This window comes from Eschrichtius robustus, chromosome 18 (assembly GCF_028021215.1).
Source record: "Eschrichtius robustus isolate mEscRob2 chromosome 18, mEscRob2.pri, whole genome shotgun sequence".
Taxonomy (NCBI): domain Eukaryota; kingdom Metazoa; phylum Chordata; class Mammalia; order Artiodactyla; family Eschrichtiidae; genus Eschrichtius; species Eschrichtius robustus.
This window is the reverse complement of record NC_090841.1, coordinates 52,826,363-52,845,284: the sequence shown is the minus strand read 5'-3', so window position 1 is coordinate 52,845,284 and position 18,922 is coordinate 52,826,363. Positions and strand designations below refer to the sequence as shown.

At 41.3% G+C, this 18,922-nt stretch overlaps 1 protein-coding gene across 2 annotated transcripts in view; it reads right to left on the bottom strand.

Moving 5' to 3' along the window:
• SLAIN1 (SLAIN motif family member 1) overlaps window positions 1-11,625 on the bottom strand; it is a 52,223-nt gene extending 40,598 nt beyond the window's left edge. For both annotated transcript variants that reach the window (XM_068526723.1, XM_068526724.1), the window contains exon 1: window positions 11,012-11,625. In XM_068526723.1, coding sequence (XP_068382824.1) covers window positions 11,012-11,625 — 614 coding nt within the window. The remainder of the gene's footprint in view (window positions 1-11,011) is intronic.
• Between the last annotated feature and the right edge of the window lie 7,297 nt (window positions 11,626-18,922).

The window sequence follows — 18,922 nt, the reverse complement described above, 5'->3', positions numbered from 1 at the left end:
CAATGAAGTTGGAGAGCTACTGCTAACTGATTAAGACTTATTCCAAAGCTACAGTAATAAAGACATTTAGGATGGCATGAAAATAAATAGATCAATGAAACAAAATAGATGGTCCAGGTACAGAAATACTAACATGTGGAATACTGATTTTTCTGACAAAGTACAGAGACAATTCAATGAAGAAAAGATAGTCTTTTGAACAAATGGTGCTGGAACAAATGGATACACATATACAGAAAGTGAACCTTGATCCATACTTTACACACTATCCAAAGTTAACTCAAAACAGATGACAAAAATATGAAACCTAAACTGTAAAACTTTTAGAAGAAACTACAGATGAAAAACTTTGTGTCCTTGGGTTGGCACTATTTCTTAGATACATTTTTTTAGACTGAAAGCATGATCCATAAAAGAAAAAAAAATGTATCAATTGGACTTCATCAAAACTAAAAACCTTGCTCTTTGAAAGAGACTGTTAAGAGAATAAATGACAAACCATGGATTGGGAGAAAATATTTGCAGATCATTTATCTGATAAAGAAACTTATAAGTGGAATATATAAGAAATTCTGCAAACTTAATAAGCAACCCAGTTTTAAAAAACTGGTAAAAGATTTAAACAGATAGTTCACCAAAGATGAGCTATGGATGGTAAACAGGTGTATGACAAGAGGCTAATCACTAGTCATTAGGGAAATGCAAACTAGAACACCAGTGAGATACTATCACACAGCTGTTAGAATGCCTGAAGATAAGATTAGCCATAGCAAGCCTTCGTGAGGACATTGTGCAACTGAAACTCTTAAACTGCCAGCAGAAATGTAAAATGCACAACCACTTTGGAAACGATTTTGGCAGGTTCTTTAAAAATTAACGTACACCTAACTTTCTGTTACAGCCACTCAAAAGTCATTAAGTATTTACCTGAAAGACACAAATGCCATGTGTCTATGCAAAGACTTATCTGTAATAGCCCGAAACTGAAAATAATCCAAATGTTCATGAAAAGATGAATGGATAAAACAAACGATCCTTGTGTCCCTACAATCTAAAACCTTCACGATAAAAAGAAATGAACTACTGATTCATGTAACAACAGAGGTGGATTTCAAAATAATTATCTTGATTGAAAGAAGCCAGACCAAACCAAACAAATGAAAAAGAGTACTTACTATATGATTTCACTGATACAAAAGTATAGAAAACACAAACTAATCTAGATTGACAGAAAACAGATCAGTGGGTGCCTGAGTTGGAAGTAGGCAGGATCAGGACAGGAGGAGATACAAGGGGCCACAAGGAAGCTTAAAGCATTGGGCTCTCTCCACTATCTTGACTGTGATGATGGTTTTATGGGTTATACGTGGGCGCAAATCTATCAAATAGTACATTTTAAATATATGCAATTTATATGGCACTTATACCGTAATGAAGCTTTATGAAAAAGTCACAAGACAGTAAGCAACTGACTGCTTCCCGCCCTTCAGTGAGCCTGGAGCTGCCATCCACCAGGCAGCTGGATCACAGAAGCAGGTGCCACAAGCCCTGACAGAAAGCAGCCGCAACACTAGGCAACTGTGCAACTTCCTTCTCTTTCAGCTTCTTTTAAATTAATACATTTCCCTCACTGTTTAATGCACACACAGGTTCACGCACTCTCTGAGCATCTGCTTGTTTGCAAACCTCTCTCAGCTCCCATGCGAAGCACTGCTCTGCCCATCACCTCCAGCATCCCACGGGACGACCGCTGCTTCCTCCTGCCGCTAGGAACCTCCACCAAGCAGCTTGCCTGGGGATTTCACACACTCCCACCAGTTTGGGGGTTTTTCTGGTAGAGCGTTTTGCTTTCTGCTTGCAGGGAACCCCTCAGGAAGATGTCCTTAATCTCTTAGGGCCTGCGTAATATGGTTCTCTCGTTTGACCACGCAGCCTCACAGCACATTCAAAAGCAGCTTCCCAGAGGCACATGTAATGGCTCTGGGACCCACTCTGCCATATTCACGTACAGGGACTTCTCTCTCTTCTCCTCCGCTGTCCCCCCATGCTATCTGCTACCGTGGCTCACCCCGACCCTGCAGTTCACAGAATATGGGGGTGATCATGCAACTGAAAGCAGGGAATTCAGCTGAAAGCCTGCGTGAGGAATAGGTGGGACCCCAGATCCCCTCCTCTACTCCACACTGCCCATCCCACCACACCTCCTCCGCCACAACCTAAGACCGGAGGCTTACTATTGACACGTGCGTAAGGCCGACCCGGAGAAGCTCTGACTTCAGGCACACAGAACTTAGCTGAAAGACAGATGAAGTACCCCCACTGAACCAGAGAGGCTGACCGAAAGTCTACTTGCTGAATGGTTAGCACCCTAGGCCCATCTTCCCCTTTACATTCCTAGAATCGACTGCCTTAACTCCTATCTCCCAGAAGGTTTATGTCTGGAGACACAGATGAACCCAAGAGAAGACCTAAAGATACTGAAACCTGAGCTGGCCACCCACCCAATCTCTGGTAAAGTCTACCAGCCAAAGAGTTCCACCCACGCAGAGCCTTAGATCAACTTCGATATCGCCTTTGGGTATGAACAGACAACCCACGACACCAGATATCTGGAATATTCCTTTTAAAGAAAACCCTGAGACTAAAAGTATTGATAGAAGGGAAAAAAAGAACTGAGGAGGAAAAACAATGCAGGGAACAGATGAAAAATCCAAGACAATTGTAATTGATATCATCCGAGAGAAAATATTGTATTCACAAGACAAAAACAGGATATTTAAAATGGAACAGCTTCTTCTTTCTTGGCAAATGAAACAATTAAACTGTTATAGAAGAAACAAAAAATCCAATAAGTGAGTTTGGAAGATCAAGTTGAAGAAGTCTCCCAGGAGCAACACACAGACAAAGATTAACAACCAGAGGAGAGGGATAAGAAAATTAAATGACTGTAATAGGCAGGCCTCCATCTCATTATTATAAGTTCTAAAACACCCATGAAAGTGAAGAGAAAGTTATTTTTTTTAAAGGCAAAAAATTTTCCAAAGTTGAAGGCAGGCCACCAGGTTCTAGAGGGAGGCACCCACAAATGCCCAGTGCAACAAATGAACAGACAGGCCCATACAAGGTACAACGTGACATTTAAGAACCCTAGGGATAAAGAAAGAAACCTAAAGAGAAAGTCACAAAGGATTCAAAATACCCAAATCACAGTGCACTTCAATAGCTGTAAAACAATAAAAACTGGAAAAAAATGGAACAATGCCCTCAAACATGAGGAAAAATAACTGACTTAGACTTTTATACCCAGACCAACCATGAATCTTGTATGAGGATAGAATAAGGACATTTTCAAATACAGGATTTCAAAGTGTACTTCTCATGCATGTCCCCTTTCTCAGAAAGCTTCCTGAGGCTGCATCCCACCCACAAGAATAAATGAAATTCCAAGACAAAGGATTTATGAAATAGGAGATCCAATATTGGCAAGAAACCTGAAGGAATTCCCATGATAACAGCATTGTGCATCCAGCCTAAGGAGCAACAGTAAAGACTGCAGCAATGGGATGAAGCATTCTAGAACAGATGGCAGTACAAAACAAATTTTTAAAAACAGATTTAAGAGATTATCAAATATGTTTGACCTTCTTGAGAGATGTTATGGCTCCAGTATTTACAGAAATAATTAGTAATAAGGGATTAAAGAAAGTGAAGGGGGAAGAGAGAGGCCATTATTAACTCCTGGAGGAACAAAGAGATTAGAGAAAACAAATGTAACATAATATTAACAGGACTCAGCTAATAACAGTGATAACCATAACACAGGTCCATGACGATGATTTAAGAGAAAAGTTATAAAAACCATTATGAGAAGGGAAAGAAGATATGGTAGCTGGAGGATGAAGGGAAGAGGCCTTAGTCCTCATTTTCCAAAACAAGTCTATATCTGTTTAAGATCATGTAGTATAAAGACTGTTTAGAAATAAAGAACAAGGGCTTTCCTGGTGGCGCAGTGGTTGGGAGTCCGCCTGTCAATGCAGGGGACATGGGTTCGAGCCCTGGTCTGGGAAGATCCCACATGCCGCGGAGCAACTAGGCCCGTGAGCCACAATTACTGAGCCTGCGCGTCTGGAGCCTGTGCTCCGCAACAAGAGAGGCCGCGATAATGAGAGGCCCGTGCACCGCGATGAAGAGTGGCCCCCGCCTGCCACAGCTAGAGAAAGCCCTCGCACAGAAACGAAGACCCAACACAGCCAAAAATAAATAAATAAATTAATTAATTAAAAGAAATAAAGAACAAAAGAAACTGCCAAAGGAGTATAAAGTAATATCTATGTGGAGGACTCAGAGGTAGGAAAGAGTTGGGAGAACCGCTGCTTTCTGTAATAAGCCTTGGTATAGAAGAGTTTTTGAACCATTTACATCCTACTTATTGTATTACCTTGATAGAACTTTAGAAGTACTACGCATATATGTGGAATTAAGATAGAAGGGATCATTTTTAAAGTCAGTCTCCAAACAATGTTCCCAGGATACTTCTGAGCCTACTATTTCTCTGGCTAGGCCTAGAACTGGATTTAAATAGAGAAAAAGGGCAGTTAGTTATGAAGATCACGTAGCTACAAACTCCCTGAGTATAACATGTCTCCAAAATTAGATAAGCAAGGTAAAACCTGTATTTCTCCTAAATGGCTCTTATCTTCTAAAAAGTCATAAAAATCACCTCGTTCATTGTCATTACAATGCCAGCAACATTTACAATATCCTAGTCTGCCATTGTTAATACACATACCTCCTACTAACTGCTCTTTCAACTTCTACCTTTCGTTGACAGTATATTAGAATCTGGCAAGAATATCTGAAAAGCCTTAGTCTAAAACTTGAGAATCCTTCAAATAGTAGAAAAGCTATCATTTAAAATGTCACACTCTAATCTTCCTTCACTTCTCTTCAAAACTTCCAAAAGCACATGACTAGAAACTATTGTCCTTCTCACAGAATCTTTTTTTTTTTCATACACTTCATCTTCTGGACCCCCTGACTACATACATGCACTAACACTGGGAGGTTGGAAATAATACAAAGTCCATCATAATAACCCTGAATGCTTCAAATGAAGTATTTCAAAATGTCTAGAAAAATAGTCTTGGTTATTCTCAACGTTTGGTTCTAAAGTCATCCTTCTGCAGATAATACAAAAATAAATGGTACAACAAAAATAATTACAATAAGTCCCCTACATATGAACGAGTTCCATTCCAAGAGTGCGTTCATAGGTCCAATTTGTTCGTAAGTCCAACAAAGTTAGCCTCGGTACCCAACTAACACAATCGGCTATATAGTACTGTACTGTAATAGCTTTATAATACTTTTCACACAAATAATACATAAAAAACAAACAAAAAGAAAACATTTGAAAAGTACCGTACAGTACCAGCTACATCACTGCTGCCTTTATGCTTGCTTCTGGACATCCTGGGCTTGATTGAAATAAAGATACTCTACTACTGTACTCCATACAGTACTGTACAGTAAAGTACACAAAAGCACAACCACTTGTAGAGGATGCATGCACATGACAAGGTACACCAGACAAGTGAACTAACTTACGCGACTGGACATGTGAACACACATTCGCATCTTTGAAAGCTCACAACTTGAAGTTTCGTTTGTAGGGTACTTACTGTATATGTATATCACAGACCTGTCACTGAAAAGTAATATGTGTCAATTTTCAAACAAGCCATTTTGAGAGCCTTAAATCACCATAAGTTTTATTTTAAGGAAAGGTAAAACACCAGCACTGATTAGCACAATCAATCAATCTTAGTCAGCTTAGATTCACTAGCATGTGCTAGGGTCAAGCTGGTTAGCCCCTGCAAAAGAAACTTACCCCCAATAAGCTATTTAAAAGGACACATTAAGTCTAAATTTTAGTTACTGAAGGTCCTATAGCAGACTCTTCCCCCTCCCTCCACATTTATATCTAAACTCTATTTCAGTGTCTCACTGCAGTGTTTCAAATTTACTCATTTGAAAGACGCATCAGCATAGACTTCAGTCAACTCCACTTGCTCCTAGAAAACACTGCGCATTTTCGATCAGCATTATCAGAAAGTGAAGCACCCTCTGGTCTTTCCACTGAAAATCAATTATGCAAAAAGCAGCTTAGGTGGTCTAATTTAGCTGTGCCATATGTATAGTACAAGGTGTTCAACAGCTTTGACGAAAAATTGGCAATGACTTTGGCCAGCTGTCCAGGGTCTTGGTGTTACACATGGAAGATGAATATCTCATTCATTAAATTTTCCTTAATTTGTAGATATCACCATTTTCCCCTTGTATCATTAAGAACTTTTCTCCTAGAGTGGCATGGACTAATATATACTACCAAATGGAAAACAGATAGCTAGTGGGAAGCAGCCGCATAGCACAGGGAGATCAGCTCGGTGCTGGTGCTTTGTGACCACCTAGAGGGGTGGGATAGGGAGGGTGGGAGGGAGGCGTGGGAGGGAGGAGATATGGGGATATATGTATACATATAGCTGACTCACTTTGTTATAGAGCAGAAACTAACACACCATTGTAAAGCAATTATATTCCAATAAAGATGTTTAAAAAAAAAAAAAAGAACTTTTCTCCTGTCCTTTCCAGTTGGGCAAGTTAAAATCCCTGCCACATCTCTTTTAAAAATAAATGCCTCGTTTTATAGCTGTATTTTATACCAGTTGGCATGTTTTAATCTTGGCATTGTCTGAATATAGATTCGTCTTCTGGTTGAGGTGAGCAGGTCCTGATTTACCCCAGCACTACACTATCTTCAGGGAGCCATGCTCTTCTACCCGTTTTCTCCAAGTCCGTTTTGCTTTGAACAGTACACATTGGAGTTATTCTAACTTTAGCCATAATGCACAAATGCATTAGCTATTTCAACCCAGGACATATACACATAAACCTGAAATAAGTTTAATCAAGACACGTTTGTATTATAAAATACAATGTACTCTGATCCTGATTTTATATTCCACTGAACTTCATAAAAAATCATACTGAGTCAGTTCACTAAATTGACTTTATAACCTATTAATGGGTCACAACCATGCTTGGAGGAAAAAACATCAGTGGCGCAAACACTTCTGAATCCATATAAATAAGTCTAAATTTGAGTCAATTCTTTCAGTAAATAACTGAAGAAGTTCACGTAAGTTATTTCTCCTTGGCGCTTAACACTGAAATTAGGAAGCTGAAACAGGTCACAGAAAGGTCTAGTATGCAGTTAATGATTTACTGCTCCCATTGCCACTTCATACCCATCTGATTCCCTCTCCTTGTACCCTGATTCTTCTTAGCCTAGTGCTTCTCAGCCTGGTAACACTGGGACAGAGACGTTTAAAACACCCTTCTGTACAGACTGGCAAATCATCCAGTCACACCATGTCCCACATATGCATCAGGACTTTAGTGCTTTTGAACTTTTTTAATTTGCTCCTGATACTTGGTTTCTCCCCTGTACTTTCTGGCCTATGGTCTCCTGGAGAGCTAAGGCTGTCAAATTAGTAGTAAGATAATGGAAGAACTGATACAGCAGGATGTGAAGTTTACTATGGGATTATAATAACTGGACTTAAGAATGAAGGTTCTGAAACCAAAGTCAACTTTAATTTTCTGAGACATTGAATTTTAGCAGCACTGTGCTAAGATAACCAGATTGTATCAAGGCAAAATTACATACTTTAAATTCAACTAAGATAAATATTTGAAGATATAAGACAATTGTTTTGTTTCAAAGCTTTTCATCAAAACAAAAAGCAGAACACATCATTCTTCTTACATCACAGTTGTTTTTTTTTTTTTCAATAAACAGAAGAAACTTATAGGCTAAATAATTGTTTGGAAAAAAGGCCTATGAGACCTGACTGATCATTCATTAACTAATGAACTATCATCAAGCAAATACTCTTCTATTATTCACTTTTTTCTTTCACACATAACTCTTGAGCCAAGTGCTGTCCAGGCTGTACAGTCTAAGATTGTATTAGTAAAAACAGACTTACGTGAAAGAACTTCTAAAATATTCAATGATTAACCTACATTTGTGAACTTTCCTTCCTAAGGATCTGACATTTTAGCAGGAAGTGCTATTCTAAATAAATTATTAATTTTGTTTAACCCATTAGGATGAAATCATGATAAAAATGTATGAAAAATTGTAGGTGATACAGTTAAAGTAACATTATTAAGGACCAAGTTACTGTTAACAATGATGCAACTGTTACAGGGAAACAAAGATGTCCAAGATGTGTCCAATGAAAGGTAAGTGTAAAAAAACTGATGTGTATATATTTGCATACTGATTTGTATAACTATGTTTTTACTTTGAAGGATCTACGGAAGGTTAACAGGGTTAACTCTGAGCCATAGTAGTAAATTGAGGACAAGAGGGAAGACTTTTGTGACTTTATATTCACATCTGTGTTTTGTCTTTTACAATGAAAATGTGTAACTTATTTTAAAATAATTTAAAATAATCAGGTACATATTATCCACTTCAGTTTCTCAATAAACAGGGAAGATAAAAATAAGTAGCCTTCCTGCAAACATATCAGGGAAGCCAAATGAAAAGCACTCTACCGATGACAGCACCAGGCAGGGACATGCGGTTTGCAGTGATGAAGGAACATCAGAAGGCTCTGGAGGCATTAACAACAGGTGGGTTTTGCTTTGAAAATTAAACCCTGTTGACTGCTGATGAACAAACAGGCCAAGTACTGCAATACAAATATATTTCAATGTGTAAAAATGCTCTGATAGAAAGTTTTCTATAAATCAGGTGACCTTACAAAAATTTTAAGTCCATCCCACTAAGATTAATGATCCCTCCCTGTTTTTCCACCTGGAATTCTAACCCTGGGTTTGTTTTGAGGAAGATACTGTATAAACAGTGTGCCATTTGTCTATAGAAACATCTGTAAAGTGTCAAGGCATTGATTTAGTCATTCACAGATATACTTGATGAGTGAAATTAGTAGAACCTGCTGCAAATCAAACCTGGTTAGATTTGCTTCAAACCATCTGAAGTGCTACTAGGCTAATCTCACCAAGTTGGTGATTTTTTTTTAGTTATTTTAATGGTGTTTTAACAAAAAATAACTACAAAAGGAAAGCCTAAGATATCAAAATACTACCAATAGTTGGAGGATAACTAAATACGGTAGAAATCTATTTAATAAAAGAAAATATTACAACTATATTCACTGTGTATGTACTAGCACAAACCTAATACACCTATAAAATAGTAAGTGTATCATGATAAATTTTAAAATGCTAATAGTTTTAAAGCACAGGATTGATCCTCATCCAAAATACAGCAAGTTTCCTTCTATTATTTAAGTACGCATCTCCAGAAAAGGCCAAGTGGGGACTAAATCAATCTAAAATAATTTGAAAGTGGCATAAGGGCTTACAGTTATTAGTAACAACCTAAGCACCATCAGGAGAGCATTTTCCGGTACCATATTCAGGCTGAATCTGAGATCACAACACAGCCTGGACTTTACAAAAATAAAGGTGCAGCTTCTAAAGAATGGCTTAAAGTTCCAGAAAGTGGCGAGTTGTTTTGATTTTTACAACCTGAGTTACCTGCCCAGTTGCCGAAAAGTACTAAGTAGAAGGATGACTATGCCTTACTATAGCTCCCTTTATTTTGATTCTCAGAATCAAACCAATTAGTGTACTTAACAGAGTTCTCAACATAAAAAAGTGCAAGAGAAAAGGACCACCACAGTTCCCAATGGGAAACCAGCAAGGTTCTCCATCTCCCACTCCCTCCTGAGCAATCACTCAACGTAAACACAAAGAAAGTGAGGAAGACCCAGCTTGGAAAACAGGAAGAGGACCTAAGATTAAAAGAACTACAATTACTCTTCATGCTACTGCTAGGTCGAGGTGAATGCTGTTCATTCTCCCTGCGTGAACCTAAGTCCCACCTGATCTGAAGCTTCTATTCATCTGACCACATCACACTACCTCTAATGACTGAGGAAAACATGTGAACCAACCAAAAGAAGTCATGAAGTGACTACTACCCCATGAGCATGCACCATTAAAAACAAATAAAAGAATCAGAACCCCCCTCTCCCCCCAACCCCACAAGGTACTCATTGATGGAAAGCAGACAGAGCTAACCAGATTTCAACTGAATAAATGCTGCCACCCTCAAGTTTTCTGCTAACCAACTTCAAGTTTCTAAAAAATAAAAACAAAGTTTCTCTAATCTCACTTTTCTTCAATCACCAGTTTTTTAAATTAAAGCCAGTTCCTTGGGTCCTAGGTAACAGAGTGCCTGCAAGCTGCTCACTCCATTCCCCGAAAAGCTTTCATTGTTTTTTTTTACGCCGTTACTGATGGGAAAGCCAGTGAGGTCAGCACACTGGAAAAAGCGAGCCTGTTTCTGAAGAGAGAAGCTATCAAAGAAGATGCAGCGAATGAGGACAAACCACTGCACAACTCAAACAGTAAGAACGAATCTCTTAAGGAGAGATGCATCACTAGGCGGCTTGGGGTGCCGAGGAGGCAGGGACAGCACGCAAATCCTGTCCGGCCTTGGTTTGCGAGGACAACACGGTAACAGTCGCAGCTGGAGGCCAACCCCTACCCATCCCCCGTCACTCCCAAAAAAGACTGACGAAAAAGAGCACGACCGAGCGACAAAAAGACAAGATAGCATGGATTTTGCAGTTAACGCCAACGAGGAGCTTGGCACCCAATCGTCAGCAAAGACGACAACACAAGGAGAGGAAAAGGACCAGTTCATCCCCAGATGGGTCGGCCTGAGCTGTAACAAAATAGGTTTCCACCCTATTTTTCCACAGCCTCCTCTCATCGCCCGGCTCGGCACCTGCCAGGTCACCCCGTCTGGGGGCAGTGGCTGAGGTGCCCCTCTTCCTTCCAGCCCTCGCCCTCCCCGGGCGTCGCAGGCGAGGGTCCCGAGGGAGGGAGCGGAGCTCGGCAGTACCAGGTGCAGTCGTCCTCGTCCCGCCAGGCGGCCACGCTCTCCAGGTCCAGCGGCTCCACCTCGTCCAGCAGCGTGGGGGGCGGCGAGGGCGGCGCGGCGGCGGCCCCGGGAGGTGTCCCCGCGCCCCCCGGCTCCGGGCCGCAGCCGCCCGCGCCGAAGAAGCCCGCCGCCGGCTTGAAGTAGACGAAGGGCGCCTCGGGGGGCTGCGCCAGGCTGCAGAGCAGGGAGGGCGCCGGGCCGGGCAGGCAGTAGGTCCCCGGGAACGCGGGGCCAGAGCCGCCGCTGCCGCCCCCGCCTCCGCCCCCAGCGCCCAACGCCAGCCCCAGCCCCAGTCCCCCCGAGGCGGCGGCAGCGGCGGCCGGGGGGCTCCGCGGAGCCAACGGGCTGCAGGCCCCGGCGGGGGGCGGCGCGGCGGGGGGCGGCGGCGGCAGCAGCAGCAGGTGCGGTGCGGCGGCCGCGCTGGCCGCCCGGCTCCGCAGCTGCTCGTTCTGCTTCTCCAGCTTGCGCACCAGCTCCTGCAGCTTCTTCACCTCCAGCTCCGCGTTCACCACCGGCCCGGAGCCCGCTCCGGAGCCGCCCCCCGCCGAGGCGCATTTCACCTGCTCCGCCATCATCGTGGTCCCCGAGGGCCCCGAGGGCGCCGCGGCCGCCGTGGGGGGGGGGCGGGGCGGGGTGCGCGCCGACGCGCCGGCTCCTCGGGCCGCGGGGAGGTTACGGTTCCTTCCCTGCCGCCCCGGCCCGGGGGCCGACTACGCTGGGGCAGAGGCCGAGGCGGTCGTTCGCATCAGCACCGAGCCACTGCCTCTCGCCGAGGCAGCCGCCGCCGCGCTGCTCTGCACATGCTCAGAGCCTCCCTCCAGTCCCTTGGGCGCCGCGGCGGCTCCGGGTTTTAGCCGCGGCCCCCGGGCGGGGCGGGGCGCGGGCGCCGGGTGGGCGGGGCTGGGGTGTTGGACCAGCCGGGGGGGCGAGGCGTTCCCGAGGGGCGGGACCGGGAGCGCGGGCTGGGGTCCTGGGGCCACCGCCCCCGGCCGCGCTACCCAATCCCAGGTGCCTGATTGGACCTGGACTGAACTTTCCCGCCACCGGCACTTCCTCCCGCCGCGGGGGAGGGAGCGAACTGAGCTGACTTCGGAGCCAGGGGCGGGGTTCCAGAAAAAGCAGCCGCAGCAGGTGCCTGCCCTGCAGGAGGGCAGCGTTTGCCCTCCGGTTTGCTACCTTCCAAGAGCACTTGGGCTTAACCGTATCGTCTACCAGCCACTAGCTAGTTAAACCTATAGAAAACCAAAGGGCCGGGAAACGGTATCTTAAGAACCAAAAAGTAAAAACGTGGAACGGAAAGGCTTTGAGGTGATGCTATTAATCCCTTGATTGGTAATACAAAAACAAAATGGTGGGAGAGAAGAGGCCGAGGAGAAAGAAAATCTCCCTCTCACTAAGAGGGGGGAGAGTGGCGTCCCCCCCACTAAAGAGCCAAGTGTTCAGTTTATTCTAAAACTGTCCGGTTTGAACTATTGTATTACCACCAATGTTTGCCGTAATAAAAGAAAAGCATTTTTATACTATATACATTCATTAAACAAAAGATCTTTGAGCACCTAACTCTGTGCCAGATACCATTCGAAGAGCTGGCCATGCATTCAAGTGAACAAAACAGGCAAAAATCATTATGGGAGAAACATGAGTAAAGTTGAATGGTGTTCCATCTGTTAAATAATTTACAAGCTATTAGGTCAGACTTGCTGGCGTGAGGTTGGGGAAGAAAAAGAGAAAACCTCAGAGGTCCGACCCCAATACCCCCAATCTCACCTGCAAACTTGCCTTTTCTTACACCTTCTGGAAATTATTGGTAGATCTGCTTGTAAAAGCGGGGTGAGGGGGTGGCTTAAGCAGAAGAATTGTCTTTTCATTCAGTTGATATTGATGTAGCATTTTGGGGTGTTTAACACAGAGAAAAGTCTGAGATTTTATTATGAGAAACTTCCACACAACTGGTTCTCATCCTCAGATGATATACTATCTAGTGAAGGTCCCTGCTCTGGGACTTTACATACCAATCTTTGTGACAATGTACCACATCCCTCTGGAACTGGTTATTGTATCCGTTGGTTTTAGATACAGCTCTGTGCCTTCCTGCTCAGAAACACTTGTGTCTTGTCAGTTGTCAATCTATATCTCCAACTTCTGTGTGTAGGGTGGGTGATCTGCATTTAAGTTGCTTGGTGAGATCTTCCGTAAATTAGATAAATATGTATGATAACTACCCTGCGCCTTCCTATCTGGTGTCCCAGCTTGCTAGACCACCACCTAACCACCTGTATCACCCATCACCTTTCCAAGTTTCAGTCTATCTTCTAGATATTCTGGTTATTACTAAAACCTGGAGAAGTGGAGTAATACTACTGAAAGTCCTAAGTAAAGAATCTATTGAAGGATTTTCCGCATGCTCAGTGGCAGATGTGGGTAGCAGTATCACTGCAACACAAAGAAAGGGAGACAACAGACACAATGAGAACAAAGAGCTGCTGGGTTCCACGTTAGCAAAAGAAATCGGGAACAGGCACAGAAGAGCAAAGACAGCAAGAATTAAGACGTAAAGAAAATCAGTCATTTTACTGCAAAATTTATAGTAAACATCCAGCTTCTCCTCCATTTACTCAGTAGGGTCTATAGAATACATCCAAGCAACCAGTAGTCAAGCCTTAGAACTGTGTTTTCTAAGTAACAATTAGTATTGTAAACAATCTTTGTTGTTTCAAAAGAGAGCATTCACTGAAATTTAGACCTAGCAAAGAGGTGAAACATTTTGTCCTAAATTTCTATTCTGCTTTCTTCTTCTGAAAAGACAAATTTTCCCTCTTCCTGTGTTTAACCTGTGAAAGGATTCATGTCTAGAGAAATTTTAAATCATCTCTTTCTTTCCTATGTCAGCACCTCTTTTTTCCCCTTCTGTGAATTACATATGTACACACAACAGAAACACTCAAAATGTACCCTGATTTTAAGTTGGTATCCCCAGGATGCCTGTCTCTTTAACACATAATTAAAGAGGCTGATGGTGTCAAGGTTTCAGTTAAGCAGTCCTGATTTTTTATTTTGATGCAAATTTGTAAGCTTTGTGTTTTGAAAGAAATTGCATGCATAGCTTCTCAATTTTAAAATATTTTTGTTTTAAATGAAATACATGAGGTGATTTCAGAGGTTTACAAAGAAGATATGGAAAATAAAAATGTATGTCTCATTAAAAAATTTATGCTTTAAGGATACATTTGAAACACCATAAATTGATGAGAAATATCCATATATCACACATGCAAAATCAGATAAAGAAATACATATTTCTCCGGTGCGCCTCATTCCTTACACTTCAGAACTATGGTCGCTGGGTCACTCTAGTGAATTTCAAGAGAGAAAATAATTGATTTGTATTTTTCACATATACCTCTAATAGTATCTATGGACGTCAAATTGATCCATCCACAAAATTGGGAACACAGCATAGTTTCTTCCTGAGTTTGTAAATCTAATTCTCCAAGGAAATCTAGGAACAGTCTGTTATTATCCCAGTTTTACAGTTAAGCTAACAAGGTTAGGTTACTTGCCCAAGTTCAGTCTTGAAAATGACAATAATTCTTAGCACAGTTTCTAGTGGCCCAACCACTCTTCTCTTTATCCCTTTGTCTTAGAGTGAAATTCCTCTTAAGAGTAAGCCCCATATGTTTTAAATGCAGATTTTCCATCACTGCAATAGACATACCCTAATATGACCACTACCTTCATTCAAGTTGATAGATCCAATTACCACAAAAAGAAAAAATCACTAATGTGTTAAACTAAGATCAAAGATCCCCAGCTCTGTTTTCAAATTCATTCAGAGGAACCACAGCATTTGTTTTTGTTTGTTTGTTTTCGTTTTGTTTTGGGTTTTGGTTTTTTTTTGGCCTCTTAGTTGAGATTCCTGTTTATCCATACAACATACTTGCCTTGAATACTGTGGATCCCCACTGCCTTTGTCCAGTGCCTAGCAAGTGTCTAGCACATGGCAAAAACACATTGAAATTTTTTTAAGAATACATGGATAAATAAATCCCAAGTTCTAGCTGAAATTTAGACAAGAACCTAATCAGTTACTTCTATAAGCCTCATTTGTCATATGGTAACAACATGGGAGGATTAGAAAGCTTTTTGCAGACTCCATAATAATTCACATCTGACCCAATTAAAAGCTATAAGAATACTTGCTGCATTAATGTGTGGATTTTAGTGTAAGGGAGTAATGCAAAGAGAAAGCAAAAATATATGAAGCCAGAATTTATGTAAATAATTCCCTGTGTGGGTTGCTCCATTCAAACCCCACCCAGCTCTACTCGAATTCAGGCCAACAACCCATGTAATTATGCCCTGTAAAGGCACATATAGGAGTAGTTATAATAATAATAATAATTCTGCTGATTTGGCAAGGTATCCTTGTCAGAGCCCTTTTTAATAAACACTTATTACATGTCTATTATGTCCGTCACAATGCTAGATGACTTTCTAAAAGTGAGTAAGACAATGTCTCCACCACCAAGACCTTGTCTAGTCGGAGAAAAAAGCATATAAACAGTTGATTATCGTTCAAGACATTGTGCTAAGTGTCATGAGGAAAATACAAGTCAACAGCTTAGGGAGTGCCCAAGAAGGAACAATTAATTCTGGCTAAAAATTTTCGGAGGACTTTGTGTAGAAAGTGTACATTAGGGGCTTCCCTGGTGGTGCAGTGGTTAAGAATCCGCCTGCCAATGCAGGGGACATGGGTTCGAGCCCTGGTCCGGGAAGATCCCACGTGGCGCAGAGCAACTAAGCCCGTGCACCACAACTACTGAGCCTGCGCTCTAGAGCCCCTGAGCCACAACTGCTGAGCCTGCATGCCGCAACTACTGAAGCCCGAGCACCTACAGCCTGTGGTCCGCAACAAGAGAAGCCACCGCAATGAGAAGCCCGCACAGCGCAACAAAGAATAGCCCCCGCTCGCCACAACTAGAGAAAGCCCGTGTGCAGCAATGAAGACCCAATGCGGCCAAAAATAAATTAATTAATTAATTTTTAAAAATGGTTCAAATAGTAAATTTTTAAAAAGAGTGTACATTATTTCATTTGGTTCTCCTTATCAAGCTGTGAGGCATTGGGGCGAGTATTCTGATATTCATTTATCAGACAGAATATAGGATGTATCAAAGCAACAATAGAACTAGGATACTGCACCCAGATCTAACTCCTAGTCAATTGTGTTTACTCCTGTGGTCAATTTGTTTTGTTTTATGAATCGCTCACACATGTACCACCCTCATTAAAATGAAACTTTAAAAACTTACCTTAATAATAGCTATTGGTGCTTATTAAATGCCAGCAACTGTTCTATGCCCTTTACTTGTATTAACTCATTTAATCATCAAACAGCCCTTTGAGGTAGTTTCTATAATTACTCCTGTTTTATAAATGAGGAAACTGAGGCACAGGAAGTCACACAATCTGCCCAAAGTTACCTAGCCAGGAAGTGGCAGAGCCAGGAATTGAAAGCTAGGCAGCCTCAGCTCATTCATTCATTGTATCTCTTTTCTGATCTTGGGCAGCACCTAGCAAAATACCCTGCTCTGGTCTTAACAGTTTATCAATAAAAACTATTGACTTATGCAAAATCAATAGCCAAGAATGCCTTGAACAAAGTCTGATTCATTAACAAGCAAATATTACTGGAACTTAAAAAGTCACCAAGCACAGATCAGAAAACAGTAGGTTTCCAAGATCAACAAAGTTGCTGGTGCTGGTACAACATTTCTGACAGTACAAAGGCTATTCATTCAATGCTTATTTCTGCACGGATGACAAAACACCATAAACTATCACTGCTTTGTTTTGTATTTCTAGCCATTTGGATTCTTCAAATGTCAATATCACTCTTAAGAATACTCAGAAGGAACCAAGTCACAGCCTATGTTGGACCTAAACAGATCCCATGATGATCTTGGATGTATTTAAAATTTCAAAAGTATAAAAATAATTTTTTTTGAAGTTCAGAAACTTACTTCAAAATCTGAAACTTTTTAAACTAAAACAAATAGACATTTTTGAACGAGCTGCTCTTTTTGAAAGAAAGTATGTAAGATTACTTAAACGTTGAAAAAAATAGGATCATACTTAAACCTTGAAAAATAAGCATCTTTACAATTTTCCCCCAATTTTTTAACTTTATAAGAGAAAAATGAATCTGGTATGACTTGAGTCTTGCTGGCAAAAATTGGTACTTTATATTACCATCACACTGGATGTCTACTCTAGAGCTTTTGAAAGCCTTTGGATTTTGAACAATCTATTTTCTTGTTTTCCTCAAATGTTTCTCTCATCATAAAAGTCAGTGTGGTAGAGTTTTCTTTCTTTAATTCAAAAGAGCTCTTTTTTCTTTGATAATTTCCAGAGCTCTTACAAAAAACTTCCTTGCAAAAAATTGGGATCACTCTGAAGTGTTACAAACCAAAGTCAGAAATCATTTGAAAGTCTGACACAGCAGTGTTAGAAGTCCTCCTATCATAGTGGATCATTTTAATTCTCCTTCAAGTTACTGGCATAGCTGCAAGGACATGATGGGAATCTAAGTAAAAGGCAGTGGAAGGCAGCTCACAGAAAATAGTGCAGCATTCTCTCGGGCAAATCATCACATTCTAGAAATTATAAGCCAGCCTCAAAGAAGTCGCGGCAGGTTTACTCAAAACAAACCTCCAGTGAGGGCCTAACCATGGTCTGTGCACATAATGAACTTTCAGAAAATAGTAATGATTATATCATAATGGGGTTATCTGTGTTTCAACTATAATATTTTGCTCACCCTAGATTTTGCACAGAGACAATGATTATAATCATGTCACTGAAGGATTGTGTCATCAAGATTACAGATATATTCTTACTTCTTATCTTAAGGAATATTGTTTGTTTAGTTTCAGAAAGGAAGTGTCGATTAACAGAAAATACTTTATCAAAGACATGGTTGCCTTCATCAAAACAAAATGTAAAAAATCTCAGAGGTGAATTTACTCTGAGAACTAAAGAATAGCAATTGGGTAGGATGGGGGAAATTAACTACTGGACAGTTTTCCAGCTTTATAACCAGTTTAAAGCCTCTGTTTTCAGACTCCAGGCTTTATTTGACAGTAATTGTAAGCACTTTTTATTAGTCCATGGAAAACACTTGTCTGAAAGCTCCCACATGCTGCTAAAAACCTGGGAACAGAGAAAACAACAAACAATAAAACATAATTTTAAAAGATCAGGTTCAGTAGGTGATGAGACCAACAGATTACAAATGCAGCTTCAAAGAAGAAAGATCTAAACTAATTCAGCTTGTAGAAGACAGAAATCCAGAGAATAACTGTGGAAACCTAACTTGAGATGGTGGCAATCTGTCCCTAGGATGCTATTGCATTGCACATGTGGACACACAGGAAGAGAGCCAGGGCGGGGGTCAGAAGACTGTCATCCTTACTCAGGTACCTGGGCTAAGGTAGGCTCCACCTCCATGTTTCTATCATTGCCAAGGTAAGAACAAAGGACCTGGACAACTGCATACTAGCTCGTAAAGCTCCTGAGTGAAAGTGGCAAAAATTCCTTCTACTCACATTTCATTGACCAAAGCAAGTCACATGGTTACATATAACTTCAAAGCAATAGGAGTATGCAGTGGAGAACTGGAAATATTTAGTGTACAGCACTGCCTACTACAATATACTTTTATGTAAATGTTTCCTGCTACTAAATAAATGGAAGGCTAAAATTTACCTTAAATATTTTGGCTGATTCCCTTAAATTTTGGAATCTCCTGCTTTTGTGGTTGTTTGGCTAGAAATTGATTGAGATTATGTCTTGAGTTCATTTGTAATTTAA